This window comes from Hoplias malabaricus, chromosome 4 (assembly GCF_029633855.1).
Source record: "Hoplias malabaricus isolate fHopMal1 chromosome 4, fHopMal1.hap1, whole genome shotgun sequence".
NCBI classification, from domain to species: domain Eukaryota; kingdom Metazoa; phylum Chordata; class Actinopteri; order Characiformes; family Erythrinidae; genus Hoplias; species Hoplias malabaricus.
This window is the reverse complement of record NC_089803.1, coordinates 8,255,728-8,278,446: the sequence shown is the minus strand read 5'-3', so window position 1 is coordinate 8,278,446 and position 22,719 is coordinate 8,255,728. Positions and strand designations below refer to the sequence as shown.

Genomic DNA, 22,719 nt, shown 5'->3' with positions numbered 1-22,719 from the left:
GACGGTGTCGGCCTGTTTGGGATTATTAAGGTAAGTTACATGGTAGTTTACTGGATTGAGTTGTTTTACGATTTTGGCTGGACCTTTCCATTTTTCCGCTAGTTTGGCTGAAAACCCAGAACTGGCTCGAGATAAAGGATGGGACCTCACCCAGACCAGATCATGCTCACTGAACTCCTCTTTCTTACGGCGACGGTTGTAATATTTGGCCTGTTTATTCTGAGCTCTTTCCATGTTCGCTCGTACTTGCTGAAACAGTTTTTGTTGCCTTTGGATGACTTTGTAGGTGGCCTGTTCAGGGTCAGGTGGCTGGCTCAAAAGTCTTTCCAATGGTCCCTTGAGCTTCCTCCCTAATGCCACCTCAGCTGGAGTGAACCCAGTGCTCTCCTGCCATGCAGTATTAATAGCAAACCGAAACTCAGGGAGCCACTGGTCCCATCGTTGGTGCTTATCCCGTATGAAGGATGTGAGCATGGTTTTGAGGGTCCGATTGACTCGCTCAGTCAGGTTGGTTTGGGGGTGATAGGCTCTGGTGAGCTTCTGCATTATGCCCCATTGCTGACAGGTGGTATGGAGCAGGTGGGAGGTGAATTGAGCTCCTTGATTGGACATCAGATAGGCAGGTGTACCCCACCGGGTGAAGATCTCATCACTCAAGATTTGGGCGATTTGGGGTGCCTTAGCCACTCGGATAGGGAACCACTCAACCCATTTGCTACAGTAGTCCACCACAACCAATAGTTGTTCATTCTGCCGTAAGCTCTTGGGTAGAGGGCCCATGAGATTTACACCCAACATATATCCCGGCTCGACGACAGGAGTGGACTGTAACTATTCGCTAAGCTTGGAGATGCGTGGTTTGTACTTTTGGCAAATCTCGCAACCATGACAATAGGTCCATAATTCCTTCCGAATGGAAGGCCAATATGCTACCTCTAATAGCTGTAGAAGTGTCTTTAGTTGCCCCAAATGTCCACCCAATGGGTTGTCATGGGCGTATTAAAGAAAAGCTCTTCTGAACTGGTTTGGGACCACCACTTACCATGTTTGACCCTGATGTCGCTTGGGCACCTCCCTGAATAAAACACCATTCTTAAATACAAAACGGATCCGGTCTTGCCTCCCATGTGGGTTTTTTGCGTCGTCTCGTAGTGGCTGGAGAGAATCATCCATTTCTTGTTCCCTAGTGAGGTCTGTCCAATCTACTGGCAAGTCTTCCACCACCGCTCCAGCTACCTGGTAAGTGGCTACCATCCCCTCCACCTGACCAGTGTGGATGCGAGAGAGGGTATCTGGTACCATGTTGCACCTTCCTTTTCGGTAGCGGACAGTAAAGTCAAAACCTTGCAGACGTATGGCCCACCGGGTCAATCTTGATGATGGTTTAGGGTGGTTAAAAACCCAAGTGAGTGCGGCATGGTCGGTGATCACTTGGAAGTGTCGTCCCTCTAGGTACACCCTCCATTTTTCAACGGCCCACACCACTGCCAGGCATTCCTTCTCTGCAGTGGAGTAATGTTTTTCAGCCCTTCGCAGGAGTCTTGAGGCATAAGCAATGACATGCTCTTGCTCATCTATGTCTTGAGAGAGTACAGCACCAAGCCCCTCCTCACTTGCACCCGTCTGAATTTGGAAGGATTTACTGAAGTCTGGGGAGATCAGGACTGGGGCAGTGATCAAGGCTTGCTTGATGTCCTCAAAATCTCTTGAGCATTCTTCCATCCATATCCAGGTAGAATTCTTTTTCTTCAGGGCATTGAGTTAGAACACACCAAACTCCTCACAGACAGTCACCTGAAGGAAACCCACACAGACACAGAGAGAACACACCAAACTCCTCACAGACAGTCACCCGGAGCGGGACTCGAACCCAGAAATCATAAAATCATGAATGAACATTATTTTCAATGTCAATTTCTGTATTTTGACACTGATTCAACATTTTAATAAAAAACAGGAACATGATGTAAAAAATTACAGCATATTAACCGTTAAAATACAGACATTTTTTATAGTGAACATTTATGTACATGGATATTCCATTATGCCACTGGGTTTAGTCCTGAAATCATATTTCATTAAGTAGTTAATATGATTCATACACACACACACACACACATATACATTTTGCTGGTGCTCTTGAACCAGTCATCCATCAGAACCTGACCTCATTGATGTTTGTGAATGTGGTTGCTATCAAATCCTCACAGTAATGTTCTGACATTGTTTTCACAGTAATGTTCCGACGTCTTCTCAGAAGAGCAGAGACTGTTACTGCTGTACAGAGGAACACTCTCCTGATTAACACCCTTATGTGAACATAACACAGAAAGCAGGCTGAGTCCTATATTGATTAAATGAGCTGGTGATCTGAATCAGTTTTGGACACAGTATCGACAGAGCAGCAGCTCTCCAGAAACATAAAGAGACTTTAGCTGCACCATCTTGGTTATTAATTTCCACTCGTACAAGACCAGGCCTGTCTCTCTGAACAGAGACGGAGCTTTAAACCCGCAACTAAAAACACAGGATCAACTTTTACATTACTCTTCAAATCTGACAGAAATCTTAATAAGAGTTTGTAGCATTCGACTCCATCAGCGCTGAAGAGTTATTGTGTTAAACTAGTTCTGTTCACTACTCCACAGGGACAGTGTGTGTGTGTGGAGGGGTGGTGTGAGAAATAAACCTGTTTATTTGTGCACTGTAAGAGCAGATCTGAAATTTAACAGCTGCCTCTTGTGAAGGGAATTTTTAAACGCATGCTTCTTATCCTGCTCATTGAATCACCAGTGTTAAATGATAATCACTAATAATTAGTAGTAATCACTGACAATTAGTAGAAGTCTTTGTTTTATAGGAAGATGAGTTGTTTTATGAAATGTATGTTGCATTATTCTGTTGTCTCAATGTGTTTTATTAACTGAGTCTTTTGTAGAAAAGGAATGTGACGGGAGGATATGGGAGAGCAGCTTGAAAGAGTTACACTCCGGCACACAGGAGCTCAAGGACTTTTTTCATTCTAACGAGCACGGGATGTAGCTGGTTCTTAGAATTTAGTTTTTCCACAAAACTGTTATCTCTTTCTTCCCTTATAGGTGGTTCAGTTACAAAATAACTCCTTGTATGATGGTGTGTGTAGGTATAAAACAGGGTTTATTCCTTTTGATAGGGTAGAGGGTTAGTGCATGGTTTTAGCTGCTCTCAATAAAGGTTACTCAAAGACCACTTTCAGTCTCATTTTTTATTCGTTGATAATTTCCATGACACTCTTTAAACACTCTCTGTGATGTTTCTGATGATGAAATGGTGTGTGTGTGTATGTGTGTGTGTTGTAGTGCTGGAGAAAAATGTCTCCTCTGATTCTCAGTAAGACATTTCCAGCAAAATTCCCCACATGTTCTGCCACAGATTAGCTTCAATGTGGAAGAGGCTACGTAGGGATGTAGGGAACTAAAGTTACGTAGGGAAGATGTACTCTTGCTGGTACCACTACAGTGACAGTTTTTTCTGAGTTTAAAACACAAATATGTCACAGTGTAATACCAGGATCAGAGTACGTGAATTTAGCCAGATTTTGTCCTATTTCCAGCTTCCAGGTGGAAAAACAAAACAAAGTGTTAACACATTACCACAAGTTCTCTTCACAGAAGTCTTTTCTCTCCTCCTCAAGACACACAGGAACCGGTCCTCGCACAGTCATGTTTTCTTCTTCTTTTTGAACACAAAACCACCAGCACACACAGCTTCTGTAGCAGTGATTGACAGTTTCTTCCCAGTCTTCCCAGGAATCTCTGACCTCACACAATGACATGAATGAAGAATGGTCCGTCTCAAATGTGTAGTGTCCCCAGTCTCTGACCAAGACACGAAACAAATTTATGAAAGACAAACATATTGTGTAGTCTGATCTGAGCATAAGCTTTATTAAAGATAAAAGCCCAAAGATTTACAATATTGTGACTAAAGAACTGGACTGTATTTTGTAAATATAAACACACTGATAATTTGACAACTGCCCCACACAAAAAAAGAAGGAATGGAGACACATTCCCTGCTCTGTTACATTACATTTCCTTTGACTGACACTGTTTATGTGTTTGGGAACTGAGGAGACTAATCGCTGCAGTTCTGTGAGTGGAGTCCATTCTCTTGTTACAAGACTCCAGCTGCTTCACAGTCTGTGGTCTCCATCGTCTGTTTCTCGTCTTCATGATGAAGACAGGTCACAGATAAGGACAGCACCGTTGTAGCACCTGCAGAATAAGGCCTTGCACTGTCCTGCTGAGTGACAGAATTTTATTTTGTCTTCATTATTTCTCATTGCTTCTTAAGTTTTGATTTTATTTTCTCTTAAATTTGAGTTATTTAAAAATTGCCTGCTCTAGCACCCTAGATAATTGTAAATGAACAGCCTCTGTGGATATCAACCATTTAGAGTTCATTCGTATATATGTATTTATCAGACCTGTTTATTTTTCATCAAACATTGGATTCCACAGGAAAAGACATCAATCTGGTGGTAGATTCTGTGTCTAAAATCCCAATAAATGGGATTCCACAACAATATTTTCCCACATGCGTAAGTCTGCCAGGACTTAGACTTCTACATCTTTGGCTCGTAAGAGTCTGGACTGCTCTTTTCTTCTTTGGCACAGAACTCAGTGTCTACTTTTCACAAAAACAAACTTGAACATGTACTCACGTGATCACTGCCCAGGTTTCCACTGTGTTTTGGTCCGTCTGAGATCAGCTCAGGTCCAGAGAACTCTGTAGAATCTGATGGTTTTCACCGTGTGTAACAAAGTGTCAGGTTGCATTTATCAAACTATTTTAAGTGACACAGCAGCGTGATGATTTCCTATTCAGTGCAGTCTGAGGGCTCAAAGGTCATTCACCTTCACATGCACATTTTTAACTGATTGATTGACAATCCTCTTACCAAGTGTGGTGTCGTCTGAGGGGGAAACATGCCCCATTTTCACTGAAGTAGCTGAGCGTCTGATGGATGCTCCTTTTATACCTTTTATATTCTTCTGCTTATAGTGGGATGGTTCAAAATAGTGGAACATGAATATTCTGTAAAATATTCACTTGTTTGGCCTTTGTCTCAACTTCTGTGTTTCGCATATTATTTGTACAAGGTTTAGGGTTAAAGTTTTGCTGTACTTTTAGGATAAAAAGAAAGTAATGCCAGAATTTTCCTAATTTAGTTGAGTTTTTACAATGGAAGCTCTCATGTTTATATAATGCCTTCTGTCTGTTTATGTATAAATAGAGAATATTATGTGTTTCTTCTGTGTATTCCTTGTTCCTGTTTCAATAGCAGGTGAGTTTTTTTAATAAATAGAATTGTTGTGCTGGTCATTTCCCAGCTGCGAACATCAAATTCTCCAGAAACTACTGTTTTGTGTTTGTGTTGTGTGGCTTACAAATTGTATTTAGACTTCAGGCTGATCTCACATCTGTCTGTAAGAGGAGAACACACAGACTGGGAAAACTGAATATTCATGATTTTTTTAGGATTGTGCAGATTGTACATATAGATTTACAGATTCCAGATTCCCTCCCACTGTTCTGCAGACTGTGTGTTACTCTGAGAGGGAACAGACTCAAATCAGATGTGACTGAGACGAAGAGAAAGAAAAGTAAGCTCCACGTTGACAGTAATGATCTAAAACATAAACCTGGTTATGATCCAGATTCAGTAGAACTTCTGCTGAAATGTGAACAGTGCTAAAGAAAACAGAGTGGAGCTGAATACACTAGAGACAGAGTAAGATCAGAGCTGTGGATTTAATCTCTTCACAGATTCTGCTGTGAACCTACTGTAAACATGGTAAACCCAGTTTGCGTGTAAACTGTAAAATGGTCCATGGAGAAAGACATTTTGTTCCAAGTTAGTTGAATGTAAAAATAATAAATACTCACTTATGGTGTGTTACTTTTTGATATGCCCATGATTAATACGAGCAGCATGATGTTGAGGATGACAATGCTGATGATGTGTTACGAACCTGTCTAAGGGTAAGAGGGCCATAACACATGAAATAAAACAAAAATTGATGGTGTCATTGAAAAATACTAACCAGGAACATGCAGACAGTTTAGTTTCACAAATATTTTATTATATCCCAAAAAACCACAACCCCAGTAGAAATAAAAATACATCACCAAAAAGAAAACAAAAAAGAAAAACTACACTAAATACCTAACTAACCAACGAGAAAACCACAACCAATGAAAAAATATACACAGTGTATACATAAACAATATTTAAAACACACTCTCAGAAAAAAGGTGCAGTAGGGGTACAATGTCGGTCACTAAAGGTACAAACTGTAAATGTACCTTTAAAGGTACAACAGTGTTTAAAAATCCAGTTTTGTTCCTTAAAGGTACATTACATTCTCTTCTCTAGGAGGAGAGATATGTTTGTAATCTTTCATTATAAAACTGTGTCATATAAAAAAATTTTATGATGTCCCTCTCCTTCTGGAGAAGACAATGTAATGAACCTGTAACCAACCTTGTTACCAGTCATCTAGACTCTCCACAATTTTGGGTACAGTACAGAGGAATCTGTGTTTGCTGCCTGTTGTGTTTTTTGTTTATGTGTAAAAGTTGCACTGGTGCTTTTAATGTTAAAGTTAAGGAATTAGTTGCTAAAATGCTAAATATTGTGTTAAACTATACTGTATTAACTAATGTAACTGCTAAGCTAATGCTAGTAGTGTATTTGTTAAATGCTAATGCTCTAGGTGTTTATTGTTCTGTTTACTTACACTATCTGTAGAACTACTTGACTTTTGGTTTTAGACTGTTTTCTTTTTTTTACGCAAAAGGAGATGTTATTTACCATAACTCTGTGGACAACTCTGTGTTGGTGCTAAGCATTTGCTGATCTCCTAGTTCTCCACTCTACCTTCATTTGTCCACTCCTTCAGCTGCTACCACCTGGTGCTGTCTGTTTTCCCCCTATCTCAACTACTACAGGGGCCTCATACAATAACTGCTTACTGCCTGGTGGCAACAAGTAAAACATACTAGCCCTACAACACTGCAAAGTAACCTATGGACCTTATTCACTTTGTATATATTGGTTGTTTGTTGACTGGTTATTTGGGAGTTGTGTGGGTTGGGGGAGTATTGTGAATTACTTTATGTGGTGTTTCTGTTTGTATACCTGTACAATATATTCATACTCTGCATTTAATTGTCGTGTGGATGTCTATGCCTCAGTAGACTACTATAAAATACATCACTCTTAGCAGCCTCCATCCATACAACTTATACACAGTCCCAGGTGATACCCTCCCTCATAAAGTCTTTGAAGCTGGCTTAAGGGACATTAGACTAGCGGTTACAAACCTTTAGGGAACACAACTGAACTTTAACACCACTTGTGTACCTTTTAAAGATACAGTACACTGTGTGTACCTTTAGTGACAACAATGTACCTGTACCGTACCTTTTTTTTCTGAGAATGCTGAATGCAGGGAGAACAAACAGAGCACAGTGAGGAAATCTCCTTGTAGTGGTGCTTTTCCACTGCATGGTATTGCTGTAAATCTACTTGGCTCTACTCGCCTGATCAATGATTGGTTTAACAATATAAAGCCCGCTTGCCTCGAAATGTATCTGGTACCGTCTCAAAACCCTGTCTCTAGAGGGAACGGCAGGCTTTGGAAACCACAACGGCAGCAGTATCGTTAAGCGTTGTTCATTCACTGTATATTGGAGTGTTGTTGTTTGAGACCGCACACACTTTCCACATTCTTTCATCGGCCACCGATCAAAGGAGCGTTTGAACCTCTTCAAAGGACCAGGCTATCATTTTACGAGCTGCCGTCGCGAGTCGGATAAAAACAAATGTGATCTCTTCTGCAGCTGGATATTTTACAGATGGAGAGATTGTGCTGGATGTTTGTGATGTGACATGTAGAGCACTCTCACTGCCCAATCAACGCTCTACAATGTTTACATTCAATGGTGTGAGTTGGAACGTAAAAGTACATGCTTTCAGGGACCAGATTTGCTTCATGGGAAACAAAAGCAGGGCCCAGCCGAGAAGACACCATGCAGTGGTAAAAACACCATAGGTTCTCCTGCCATCTCGGACAGTACTCCTGCTTTTAAGTACAGGAAAATAGGAAATAAACCACAGAATGGAGTAAAGAACCAGAGGACAACCTGCACGGGAATATAGAACTGAAACACACACCAACAGAACAGTGCAGTATGTACACAGTGTGGTTTTATTTACAGTGACAATCAGTAGAAAAATTATAAAATCATTACTGAGGGTGACTCTATGACCACCCAGAAGTTAACAGCAGCTTAAGGATAAACAATAAACACCACAGAGAATCAAACTCCAGCACTTTGTGCTTAAACAGTAGAAACCCCACTCTTTCAGGGGATATACAAAATATAATGCCAAGCAATTTTAAACAATATCTTAGGTACACATTTAAAGCTTATCTTTTATGTTAATGTTATAAAAAACACTGAAATGTATCAAACGACAGAGAGAGAGAGAGAGATTTTATAACATTAACAAACTGTAAACATTAACCCTTGCAACGAAGAACCATTTGTGCAAAGTCTGAAATAACATTGTTCAAATCTATAAACAATAAGTTTAGTGTACAGCATTAGTGTATTTATTTAGTTCACTGGGCACACACCTACACACCTCCTCCATCACACACACACTCTCTAGGGCCAGTTAGCGCACACACACTCTGAGCAGTTAACTCACAAACTCTGTGCATTTACTGCACACACACACTCTCTCTGTGCATTTAGCATGCATGCACACACAAGCATTAGGGGGGCCTTGCTCAGGGCACCTCAGCCATGGATGTTGTGGGAGGAGACACTGGTGTTCCTCGCCTCCCCCACCCCCAAACATCCTGCCCATTATGGGAAAGGAACCTACGTTTTTACACCAATATTTACACCCTGGCTGCCCCCGTGGTATGGCTCTTCGTTGCAAGGACTCAAGCTTATTTTCAGAAACACTGGGTTGTATCCAGTTCATAAATTTAAAACATTTGCACTGAATACAACAACATTTTTCTTCATCATAACAACAACATAAATAAATAAATATCACATTTAAACAATAAATACTTCAATTATATCATCAACTGAATAATAATAATAATGTTCATCACATTTAAAAAACACTGTTGTGGTCTGAGTGCAGTACAATAATCTACAGTAACTTGAAAGCCCCCCCAACCCCCTTCTGATCCTGTTCTTCCTCCTTTTCTTCTGGACAGTGTTTTCTAAATGTGCTCAAATCTCATAAATACAGTACATTCCTTTTCTGTCAGAAAGTGATCAAAAAAAAAAAAAAAAAAAAAAAAAACCCACCACCAAAATAAAGCTTTTATCATGACACCTGCCTCAAGTTTAACGGTGACCATTTGGGAATCCGCTGTATCCCCATCACAACACTGGAATACAGACCTCATTTTCTTAGGCCGAATAAGACACTAATTAAAACCCTCCTCTAATATATTTGGGAGAATATAGGGTGTAATTTTAACATTTGTTCAAATAAACGTTCTACATCCTGGTGATATTGAGGGGTAAGGTGTTGGTGGCACTGACTATTCTTTATTAGTAAATTAGAGATTTAGTTTGTGTGATTTTTAGTTTACGTTTGTTAATTTTTTATATTTTCACATTTAAATGTATTTGTTTATTATTTAAATTAATGTTGTGTTTTGTTTTCTCTGTCTTGTGTTTTATATTAATCAAAATTGTCAGCTGTTGCATTTTATTTTTAAAAATCTAAAAGAAATACTTCATAAATCGCCCTTTTTCAGTTAATGACACAATTGAAGTATTTCTTCAGTGATCTTTTTAAATCTTTTTTTTCTTTCTTAGTGTCAAAATCTGTCAACGACCCTCATATATATCTCCACTCCCTGCACCCTTCTTCAAACCCCCCCCCCCCCCCACCCCTTATATCCTGCATTCTGGACCTAAGAGACTGGATGCATGCTGCTCATTGGTCGTAGGTCAACATTATAAAACCTCTCTGATCTTACACTTAACGCCAGTCATTTGCAGTTTCATTTTTCTTTGAACCTCATTAGAGTCCTGATAATTTTTTTAAAAATATAAACACCACCTTCACAATACTGCTTGCCTTTGTCCTACACTGTCAGAAAAACTGTCTGTGGTGGTACCCTCCAAGGTTCATCTTCATTACCTTTAATTAGGGAACATAAGAATTCTACTATTACCTACATTAATTGTTCATTTTTAATGTGTGGTAATTTCATACGCCCAATTCCATCTCCAGGACTTGTATTGTGTTCTTTTATTCTCCACAGTTGTATAATGAAAGATTACAGAGATCCCCCTCTGCTTCTGAAGAAGAGAATGTAATGAATCTTTAGGAAACACAACTGGACTCTAACACCACTGCTGTACCTTTAAAGATACACTACACTGTTCATAGCTTTAGAGACAGTAATGTACCTGTACTGTACCTTTATTTCTGAGAACGTATGCTCTCAACAACTGACTTATTACCAACTAAACCAGTATTATTACCAATGAGCTAAATCATAGCTAAAATACTGACTGTAAAGTGGACTTTTAACACTGGAGTAAAAAGGCAGGCTCTCAGAGGTGGTTAGATGACATTTCATTAATTGGAGTGACACTGAATTCTCATAGGATTCAGAGCTCAGTGAAATCCCAGAAACCAGACTGTTTTAGTCACAAAGAAGTCTCAGAATCAGGGATAGATCTAGGCCCTGGTTCTGCACCGAAATGTCTTCTTTGTGAAATGTATGGTCTACTGAGAGATGAATCAGGGACCCAACTGAACTCAGGGTTAAAATCAGACTAAAGTCACATAGCGTAACCTCAGCTTTAAAGGAAACTAACGCTCTCCACTCTCTGGTGTCTCTCCACAATTTTAAACTGAGTCTCTAACCAGGCTTCACTCTGTTACAGCTCATTTCACTCAGTTCTGGGTCGGTTCACTCAACGTTTGACTTTGTTATTTCAGTTTTATTTTGTGTTATTTTTACTTTGTCACTTTGTATTATTTTACTTCTTTTTAAATTCTCTTTTCATTTTCATAGCGTTTGTTTTAAAATTGCTCATTATACTTCTTTCCTTTAACTCTTTTGTTATTTATTTATAAAATCCTCTTTTTTATTCTTTTATCTGTTTCCTCTGTTTTCCTATTGTTTACCTTCATTCAGCTGCTTGTTTTCTCACTGTTGCCCTGTCACACTGAAACCCCTCCTCAGTGTATTTCTGAGTTGGGGGTTGGGGGTGGAGATGATTCAGTGTCTTTTGAGAGAACCTCCTCTTCCCTGCTGTTGACGAGAGGATCAGCCTCTGCTTCAGAACCAGTTTCTACTGACTGCTCTGACACTGCAAAAACACACACACACTTTAAATAATTACATTGAACAATCTCAGTGTACTCACATTACAGACTGTGTTCTTTAACCCCAGTTACTCCAGGATTCAGAGAGAAGTCTTTAACTACATTAGGGTTCAGTAGCTCTGTAGTAGTGCTGTAAAACCCTTGTACAGATGTCTGTAAAGTCACAGTAGGGTACTGAAGGTTTACCTTGTTCTCCTAGACCTCCAATTTCAGCTCTGGACACACACACTGACATGGCTGGTCCTTTTATTCTCTGTTCCTATCCACTGGGGGACGTCTCTGTTGTTAAACTGAGTCTAAGCCTTGTTAGTCTCTGTCCTGGTCCTGGTCTGGTTTAGTGGATTCTCCTGAACCTCACCTTTCTCTGTGTTCATGGTCTGCTTTTGTGTTGAGTCTCTAATCTCCTCTACACTTTAATCCTGACTCGCTGCCTCTAACTCTACAGCAGTGAGGTGACACTGAGTCTGAACTGTGTGTTTGATGAAGTCTTTCAGTGTGTATCAACAATCGCAAACATCTCTGAAGTTTATCTATGAACTCAGAGATGAAACATTGATTTCTGAGATCAGTCTCCTTGACAAAACGTGAATCTTGAAGGGTTCTAAGTATCAGTGAATGTAAATATGATCATTTCTGTTCAGTCCACCTTTCCTCCCCTTTCAGAAAGTACTTTACAGTGTAGTGTTTCTACTGTAGATCTGTATTTTCAGGTTTATAAACAATTACCATCATCTGTTCTGTGGGGGGTCATCAAACTATATCTCTCTGCTCTTCATTCTCCAACATTACTGTGTTTTCATCAGGTTTGTTCTCAACACTGGAACCTGAAAGAAGACGAGACGACGGTAGTAAAAATATCTACAGGGCTAGAGTTATTAAAAATCAGTGCTCTGTTCCAGAAACAATGTTTAAAGTGGGTTCAGTTTTATTTCATTTCACAGAGAACCGAGAAAAACAGCTTCACTAATAAACTGTTACGTTAACACTGTTGTATTACGCTCAAAAATGAAGCTGGAGCTGAAACAAGGACTTTACACTTTGTAGAGTTCACTCAGAGCTCAGAGGAGAAACAAACTATAACTCAACTCACAGTTTACTGCAGGCTTCAGAGGAACAGGACTCACACCTGAAAGAGCAGGATTTAGAGAGAGTTGAGTACAGATGTGCAGTAACATCTGCTGTGTCCTGATTGACTGGTTCCACATTCACTCATTAACCCTTCACTGACTCTAAACATGTTCAGCACAGTCTCAGTGTGAATGTGAAGGACTCTGATTGCTGAGGAAGCTCAGGCTGGAGTGGATCTCCAGCACTTTGAGGGAGATGAAGAAATAGATCACAAACAACAACTTGGAGAACTGGAGAAATCTCTGTGTTCAGATGAGGATCAGGAGAATTAATGATTTAGAAATGATACTAAACACAAACAACTCCATTTATCGTGGAGTACAGAAAACAACAGCTGAAATATTACAAAACACAGTTGTAAACTTAAAGCGTCAAGATCAGTTTTGACAGAGTAGTGTGTTCTTAAAAAAATACAGTAAATCACTTAAACTCATAAATAATAGCAATGCAGTGATGTGTGTGGCCTGATGTCATTAATGTTTTTCAACCATGAGAGACTCCACTTGGACTTGCACAAAATGACTTGTGAACGTCTGACACTCACCGCCTGCTGGAGGAGACTGGGGTGGACTTTTACTTTTTCTTCCTTTAAATACAGTTTAAAAATGAACATTATCACCTTTTATACAACAATGACCAGTAAATGACTGTACATTTAATATATTTATGTATTATGGAAATTCTGAGTGATTTATAAAACTAAAGTAAAATTATCATACTCACTTTTACAGACAATGATCCCAATCACGATAGACACCACCACCACCATCACTCCTCCAATGATCCATCCGTTAACACCTGAAGAGCCACCATATGTCCCGTCTGTAAACAGAAAAGTGAGGAATAATCTTCATAACTTCACTTTTTGTATAAGAATAAAACCCTACATTGAATTGAACAGAATACAGTAATAACACTGGGATATTCTCTACTCTTCTGGACTCTCTACTCTTCAGTGTTTCTGGATTAAAATAAACCCCTGTAAGAACTGTAACTACTGTAAGAACAGTGGGATATTCTGAGTCTAATGGAGGACTCTACTCTTCAGTGTTTCTGGATTAAAATAAACCCCTGTAAGAACTGTAACTACTGTAAGAACAGTGGGATATTCTGAGTCTAATGAAGGACTCTCTACTCTTCAGTGTTTCTGGATTAAAATAAACCCCTGTAAGAACTGTAACTACTGTAAGAACAGTGGGATATTCTGAGTCTAATGGAGGACTCTACTCTTCAGTGTTTCTGGATTAAAATAAACCCCTGTAAGAACTGTAACTACTGTAAGAACAGTGGGATATTCTGAGTCTAATGGAGGACTCTACTCTTCAGTGTTTCTGGATTAAAATAAACCCCTGTAAGAACTGTAACTACTGTAAGAGCAGTGGGATATTCTGAGTCTAATGGAGGACTCTACTCTTCAGTGTTTCTGGATTAAAATAAACCCCTGTAAGAACTGTAACTACTGTAAGAACAGTGGGATATTCTGAGTCTAATGGAGGACTCTACTCTTCAGTGTTTCTGGATTAAAATAAACCCCTGTAAGAACTGTAACTACTGTAAGAACAGTGGGATATTCTGAGTCTAATGGAGGACTCTACTCTTCAGTGTTTCTGGATTAAAATAACCCCCTGTAAGAACTGTAACTACTGTAAGAACAGTGGGATATTCTGAGTCTAATGGAGGACTCTACTCTTCAGTGTTTCTGGATTAAAATAAACCCCTGTAAGAACTGTAACTACTGTAAGAACAGTGGGATATTCTGAGTCTAATGGAGGACTCTACTCTTCAGTGTTTCTGGATTAAAATAAACCCCTGTAAGAACTGTAACTACTGTAAGAACAGTGGGATATTCTGAGTCTAATGGAGGACTCTACTCTTCAGTGTTTCTGGATTAAAATAAACCCCTGTAAGAACTGTAACTACTGTAAGAACAGTGGGATATTCTGAGTCTAATGGAGGACACTCTACTCTTCAGTGTTTCTGGATTAAAATAAACCCCTGTAAGAACTGTAACTACTGTAAGAACAGTGGGATATTCTGAGTCTAATGGAGGACTCTCTACTCTTCAGTGTTTCTGGATTAAAATAAACCCCTGTAAGAACTGTAACTACTGTAAGAACAGTGGGATATTCTGAGTCTAATGGAGGACACTCTACTCTTCAGTGTTTCTGGATTAAAATAAACCCCTGTAAGAACTGTAACTACTGTAAGAACAGTGGGATATTCTGAGTCTAATGGAGGACACTCTACTCTTCAGTGTTTCTGGATTAAAATAAACCCCTGTAAGAACTGTAACTACTGTAAGAACAGTGGGATATTCTGAGTCTAATGGAGGACTCTACTCTTCAGTGTTTCTGGATTAAAATAAACCCCTGTAAGAACTGTAACTACTGTAAGAACAGTGGGATATTCTGAGTCTAATGGAGGACTCTACTCTTCAGTGTTTCTGGATTAAAATAAATCCCTGTAAGAACTGTAACTACTGTAAGAACAGTGGGATATTCTGAGTCTAATGGAGGACTCTACTCTTCAGTGTTTCTGGATTAAAATAAATCCCTGTAAGAACTGTAACTACTGTAAGAACAGTGGGATATTCTGAGTCTAATGGAGGACTCTCTCTACTCTTCAGTGTTTCTGGATTAAAATAAACCCCTGTAAGAACTGTAACTACTGTAAGAACAGTGGGATATTCTGAGTCTAATGGAGGACACTCTACTCTTCAGTGTTTCTGGATTAAAATAAACCCCTGTAAGAACTGTAACTACTGTAAGAACAGTGGGATATTCTGAGTCTAATGGAGGACTCTACTCTTCAGTGTTTCTGGATTAAAATAAACCCCTGTAAGAACTGTAACTACTGTAAGAACAGTGGGATATTCTGAGTCTAATGGAGGACACTCTACTCTTCAGTGTTTCTGGATTAAAATAAACCCCTGTAAGAACTGTAACTACTGTAAGAACAGTGGGATATTCTGAGTCTAATGGAGGACTCTACTCTTCAGTGTTTCTGGATTAAAATAAACCCCTGTAAGAACTGTAACTACTGTAAGAACAGTGGGATATTCTGAGTCTAATGGAGGACTCTACTCTTCAGTGTTTCTGGATTAAAATAAACCCCTGTAAGAACTGTAACTACTGTAAGAACAGTGGGATATTCTGAGTCTAATGGAGGACTCTACTCTTCAGTGTTTCTGGATTAAAATAAACCCCTGTAAGAACTGTAACTACTGTAAGAACAGTGGGATATTCTGAGTCTAATGGAGGACTCTACTCTTCAGTGTTTCTGGATTAAAATAAACCCCTGTAAGAACTGTAACTACTGTAAGAACAGTGGGATATTCTGAGTCTAATGGAGGACTCTACTCTTCAGTGTTTCTGGATTAAAATAACCCCCTGTAAGAACTGTAACTACTGTAAGAACAGTGGGATATTCTGAGTCTAATGGAGGACTCTACTCTTCAGTGTTTCTGGATTAAAATAAACCCCTGTAAGAACTGTAACTACTGTAAGAACAGTGGGATATTCTGAGTCTAATGGAGGACTCTACTCTTCAGTGTTTCTGGATTAAAATAAACCCCTGTAAGAACTGTAACTACTGTAAGAACAGTGGGATATTCTGAGTCTAATGGAGGACTCTACTCTTCAGTGTTTCTGGATTAAAATAAACCCCTGTAAGAACTGTAACTACTGTAAGAACAGTGGGATATTCTGAGTCTAATGGAGGACACTCTACTCTTCAGTGTTTCTGGATTAAAATAAACCCCTGTAAGAACTGTAACTACTGTAAGAACAGTGGGATATTCTGAGTCTAATGGAGGACTCTCTACTCTTCAGTGTTTCTGGATTAAAATAAACCCCTGTAAGAACTGTAACTACTGTAAGAACAGTGGGATATTCTGAGTCTAATGGAGGACACTCTACTCTTCAGTGTTTCTGGATTAAAATAAACCCCTGTAAGAACTGTAACTACTGTAAGAACAGTGGGATATTCTGAGTCTAATGGAGGACACTCTACTCTTCAGTGTTTCTGGATTAAAATAAACCCCTGTAAGAACTGTAACTACTGTAAGAACAGTGGGATATTCTGAGTCTAATGGAGGACTCTACTCTTCAGTGTTTCTGGATTAAAATAAACCCCTGTAAGAACTGTAACTACTGTAAGAACAGTGGGATATTCTGAGTCTAATGGAGGACTCTACTCTTCAGTGTTTCTGGATTAAAATAAATCCCTGTAAGAACTGTAACTACTGTAAGAACAGTGGGATATTCTGAGTCTAATGGAGGACTCTACTCTTCAGTGTTTCTGGATTAAAATAAATCCCTGTAAGAACTGTAACTACTGTAAGAACAGTGGGATATTCTGAGTCTAATGGAGGACTCTCTCTACTCTTCAGTGTTTCTGGATTAAAATAAACCCCTGTAAGAACTGTAACTACTGTAAGAACAGTGGGATATTCTGAGTCTAATGGAGGACACTCTACTCTTCAGTGTTTCTGGATTAAAATAAACCCCTGTAAGAACTGTAACTACTGTAAGAACAGTGGGATATTCTGAGTCTAATGGAGGACTCTACTCTTCAGTGTTTCTGGATTAAAATAAACCCCTGTAAGAACTGTAACTACTGTAAGAACAGTGGGATATTCTGAGTCTAATGGAGGACACTCTACTCTTCAGTGTTTCTGGATTAAAATAAACCCCTGTAAGAACTGTAACTACTGTAAGAACAGTGGGATATTCTGAGTCTAATGGAGGACTCTACTCTTCAGTGTTAGTGGATAATCAAACACAGATAAATTTACCCCAGGGTTTAATCACTGATCCATTGAAGGCGTTGTGTTCCACAGAACAGTCGTATCCTGCTGTATCTTCCTCCTGGACGTCCACACTCTTCCTCAGCTGGTAGGTTCCATCACCATTGGGTCTGACTCCTGAGGATGTTAGTAGATGATCAGGGAGTGAAGTGGTGAATATCCTCAGTCTCATCTTCAGGTCTTTGGGGTAGAAGCCCGTGGCCAGGCAGGTCAGGGTCAGTCTGCTGGACTCAGTCTGAGATTTCTTCGCAAACACATACACATCTGGAACAGCTGCAGAGAGGAACAGTGTAAACACACAATGTGTTTCAGAATTCAGATCCATAAAAACAGCTGGTGTTCTTCCAGCTTTGATTCCATTTTGTGAATCCAGTATAAACACACTTAAAATTGGACTCCTGCAGCACTCCTAACGTTATTCAAAATGCTACAGGGATCGAATTCTAAATTTAGAGAGCTCTAATAACACAATTTTTATTCAAATACTCACTCAGTCTGGTGTCAGTGGTATTGTATTTTAAATAAATCCCCAGCCACTTCTCACAATCCTCAAATTTATAATGAAGAGCTTTCTGTAAATCTCCTTTTTCATTATTCCACCTCTTCTCCAGGTCACTGCTCTGAGAGGCTGAGACTGTCCACTTCCTCAGGGTCCAGTTATAAGAGATTAAATATTCTCCATCGTAGTAAAGATCATTAATGCGGTTTAAACGTGAAACTGATCCGTCAGGAAGTGTTTCCCCCTCACAGCCGTGTCTCCACTGAAGAACATGACGCTCTGAAACAGAGGAGAACACAGTCCACCAGGAATCATCACCAGACTCTACACTGTATACACACCTGAACACACACACACGTCACGATCATGAAATTTTAACTGACAATTATTTGTCATACAAGTAATTGCAATTAACGATTTAATTGTCCTTTAAATTACACCCCCAGTATTTTAATAGGCCTTTATTCTTAATGATAACATAATAATGTACACACACTATTATGGTAAAGAACGTCAGTTTATTGAACAGTTTTATTCATAAATATATGTAAAGATATTTGCCCCTTGTCCTGTTTTTAAATAAAGTTTGTTTGAAAAAGATATTTACAAATTGTCAAAATAAGCAAAAAATCAAATGTACTACGGCTTAAACGTGTGTTGTTTACTGGCTTGCCATATTCTGGGCAAGGAATACTAAGGCTACATTCACACAGAAGGTAAAGAGGCCCAGTCATACGTGACACGGATGTGTTGTACATGTGGCTGTGAGAACAGAACAAATCACACTGAATCTTACTTTTTCACATCAGATTTGGGACACTTTCATATGATCCATGTCCATCTGTGGAAATTTGACTCTGTCTGAAAAACCAGGTCAGAATTCATGTGACTTTTACATCACTTCAGCTGCTGAGAATAATCTCCGGACTATGGTCCAAAGCATTTATTTCATTTTAATTTGAGGTGTTTAGGAAGTGGAAATGACCTGGTGAAAGGATTTACGTTTTGTAAAAAATACTGGGAAATGAAAAACCTGTGAAACTCTTGAAACCAGGTTCCTATCTCTCATTTACGAGGAAATAAAACACGTGGAAATTTATATAAAGGTGTTTTTTTTAATAAAACAAACAATAGAAGACTTTTTAGTCGTTCTATATCAGGTTGATATTGTTGGTGTCGGTATGAAGCTGTATAAATGTGGCTCCTGAAACAATAAACTCATTATGTCTGTTCTCCTCTTCTCTCTTGAGGCTTGTGTTTGTGAGAGACCTGGGAAATGTGCTCTTAGAGTGAAAGAAAAATCATTTCATGTTTTAATATTAAATACATTCATTCATTCATTATCTGTAACCCTTATCCAGTTCAGGGTTGCGGTGGGTCCAGAGCCTACCTGGAATCATTGGGTGCAAGGTGGGAATACACCCTGTAGGGAGCACCAATCCTTCACAGGGCAACACAGACACATTCACACATTCACTCACACCTACGGACACTTTTGAGTCACCAATCCACCTACCAATGCGTGTTTTTGGACTGTGGGAGGAAACCGGAGCACCCGGAGGAAACCCACATGGACATGGGGAGAACACACCACACTCCTCACAGACAGTCACCCGGAGGAAACCCACGTGGACACGGGGAGAACACACCACACTCCTCACAGACAGTCACCCGGAGGAAACCCACGTGGACACGGGGAGAACACACCAAACTCCTCACAGACAGTCACCCGGAGCGGGAATAGAAATCACAACCTCCAGGTCCCTCCACAGATTCCAGGTTTGGAATAAAGAAAAGGGAGGTTCTGTGACACAGTTCTGTAGTAAAACACCAGTCCAGTCCCATTCCTTCATTTAAAATACGAAAGTGCTTTGTATGAAACAGACAGATATTTCCTTCTGGTCAGCGCCTGAAGCATCATTCTTTGTCGTGTGGCTCAGTTTAAAAAATCTGATTTGGTCACTTTCACCTGCTGTGTGAACGTAGCCTAAGATACTCAACTGAGAGCCTCCAGAAGAGCCAGCTGCCGGGAAGAATCTGTTGATGCCGTTGTCTTTCCAGGTTCAGCAAACTACGGTGGTGGCTCCACAGATGATTTCTCAGGTCTGTTTTAGTGGCACTTTTTACAGCCACCATTTTATAGCAAATAGCCACATAATGTACTTTTATAATTACAGTTGCTTAAATAAACCACATACTCTGATAAAGTGTATCAAAAAATAATAATAATAATAAATAAATAAATAAATATAACACATGCTGCCAACAGAAATATAAGCATGAGATGTGCACAGCCTAAATCTCCTTACTCATTTGTCTCACCATTTGTTAAAAATATACACGTAGTTGAAGTTCTGTTTGTTGTGATTTAAATAAAATATGATCGCAGTCAGAACAAATAATCCCGATCATGCAATTATGTAATAATCGTGACTGGTCTAACACACACACACACACACACACACACACACACACACACACACACACACACACACACACACACACACACACACACACACACACACACACACACACACACACACACACACACACACACACACACACACACACACACACACACACACACACACACACACACACACACACACACACACACACACACACACACACACACCTGTAATCATCATATACAGTGATTGTTGATAGTGAGAGCAGTGATGGAGTGTGTTGTGTTTATTCTGTGACTGAGATGAAGAAATGAAGAGCTCTAATCAGAGCAGTGTGTGTAAATCTACAGACTCTTCTTCCTCTGAGAGGAGGACGTACATCTTTAAAAAGGAGAACAGCAGCAGTTTCTCACCTGACGGATCATGGCCAGAGAACTCCATCTGTTTGTTGAGAAACTGGTGTAAAAGATACCCATCATGATACAGCTTCTCAGTTCCTGTTCTCCACTCCCTCTCCTTTATTTCCTTCACCCAGCTCTGTTTAGGAGTCCTGATACCGTCCCGACTGCTGTAGAAGTCCAACTGTGTGTCGTCCAGCAGAGTCTCTACACTGAACTGGTAGATGTTATTCACAGAGAGGTCTGACTGGACGATGTAGAGGAAAACCAGAGAGTGTTCATCTGTGGGAAATTAAAAAAAATAGTAGAACATTAAGCGTTGATAATTTAATAATGTGCAATTATTTGTCATTTGTGCAATGTACAGAAAAATGTGTGTTCCACATTTAACCCATTTGTGGCAGTGAACACACTCGTGTACTAGGGCCTGTGAACACACACCCAGAGCTGCAGGCAGCTATCCCCAGCACAGTTGTGGGTTCAGTGCCTTGCTTAGGGCACTTCAGCCATTGATGTTCCTATCAGTCCTGAAGACTGAACCTGCAACCTTCCAGTACCAAGCCCACACAGAGGGTGCCTTGTTCACCTGGCCACATCTGTAGATGGGGCTGCATGTGTGTGTGTGGATTGAGTGAAATGCAAAAGTAATTTAACCGAGTATCAGCGGTGATATCAGTCGCACTCGGCAGGCACTCGAGCAGAGTAACAGCGGGGAAGGCAGACCCACTCAGTCGGTGTCACAGCAGAGTAGCAGCAGGGGAAAGCACCAATTTGGAGACACTCTAAAAGGTTTCCCACTTGTACAATTATGTTAACAGAATAATAACACAAAACCTCACCAAAGACACAAAGACATGCATAGGTTCATATGCCGTGCCATTTTACTGTGTATCTTCTGTAAAATGACAACCACAGTTCAGAGTAAAACTAGCAAACCAGCAGTTTTAAAAACAGCAAACGGAATATAAAATAGAACTAAAAAGACAAAACATGTCAATAGTATTTTAATTAACCATTTGGTTTAAAACGTTAACCCTTTCTTAAATACATGGACTGAGCTTGATATTCTTATTGTAAGAGGTCCACAGTTTAGAAGCAGAAAATCCTCTCCACTGTCTCTGTAGTTGACTCTAAGGGTCTGGAGGAGTCCAGAGAATGCTAATCTAAGACTGCGTGTTTAAAGTGTTAGACATTCAGTTATGTACGCAGGTGCTAGGCCATTTAGCGCTTTAAAAAAATAATACAAATATTATAAAATATATCCTAAGATACAGGAAGCCAGTGCAGTTCTTTTAAAAGTGCGGTTTAAACTGCAGAGAACAGATTGTATTCTTAGGAAGCCCAGTAAAAAGAGCAACAGTCCGCATTATTAAAGAAGTTAAAACGTACATAACTTCTAAAACACTTCACAGTGCTCTGTGGTGTCTGGAAGATCTTGCTCAGCAATAATTAAAGCTCTCTAAACAAGACCAAAATGAGAATGCAAAATTAGCAGGGGTCCTACATTAATCTCAACAAACAGATACAAGTTGTTCTAGTTTTCTAATAAAGCGCGGGCATGTCATTTCTGAAACCGTAAAACTATACACAGTAGGGTCATAGCAGTGGGCTTCGCAGAGGTTAAGACGGAGCGGAAAACTCCAAGTTCAGCGTCGTCCATTTTAGCTCCTTCTGAAGGAAACTAGAATTCCTGCCTGGCGCTACATTAAAAATGAAAGACGACAGACAAACACTGAGTATTCACACCGGTTTTAGCTTTTTGACTTCAATATATCAAACCTGGGTTTAAAACTGACCTCATTTATTACATAATTATGAACTCCAAATAACTATAAATAACTATACATTGACGTTGGAGAGAAACTCACCTCCGAGGACCATTGGAAGAAACAGCAGGAACAAAAACATTGCTAAAATGGTCGAAGATACAGAGGTTTTACTAGATATCTCATTAATGCTAACCACTAAAATCTGTGCACAACTTGTCAAATAAGTCTACTAATCTACTACATTAAAAAACGTCCGCCTGGTCGTTGTAGAAATTGAAA

The 22,719-nt window shown here is 39.6% G+C and overlaps 1 protein-coding gene and 1 long non-coding RNA gene across 2 annotated transcripts; both read right to left on the bottom strand.

The window, feature by feature from the left end:
• Window positions 1-11,248: 11,248 nt before the first annotated feature.
• LOC136693687 (uncharacterized) lies at window positions 11,249-17,446 on the bottom strand. Its single transcript, XR_010802086.1, has 6 exons — window positions 17,355-17,446; window positions 13,283-13,381; window positions 13,104-13,145; window positions 12,522-12,557; window positions 12,158-12,255; window positions 11,249-11,415 (listed from the first exon to the last, which is right to left on the bottom strand). It is a non-coding gene; the product is annotated as an uncharacterized lncRNA (long non-coding RNA).
• A 339-nt stretch (window positions 17,447-17,785) lies between these two features.
• Window positions 17,786-22,649, bottom strand: LOC136694886 (H-2 class I histocompatibility antigen, D-37 alpha chain-like). The gene is made up of 4 exons (XM_066668714.1): window positions 22,540-22,649; window positions 20,687-20,953; window positions 17,911-18,144; window positions 17,786-17,793 (listed from the first exon to the last, which is right to left on the bottom strand). The coding sequence occupies exons 1-4, from the start codon at window positions 22,577-22,579 to the stop codon at window positions 17,786-17,788; spliced, it is 549 nt and encodes a 182-aa protein (XP_066524811.1). The 5' UTR covers window positions 22,580-22,649.
• Between the last annotated feature and the right edge of the window lie 70 nt (window positions 22,650-22,719).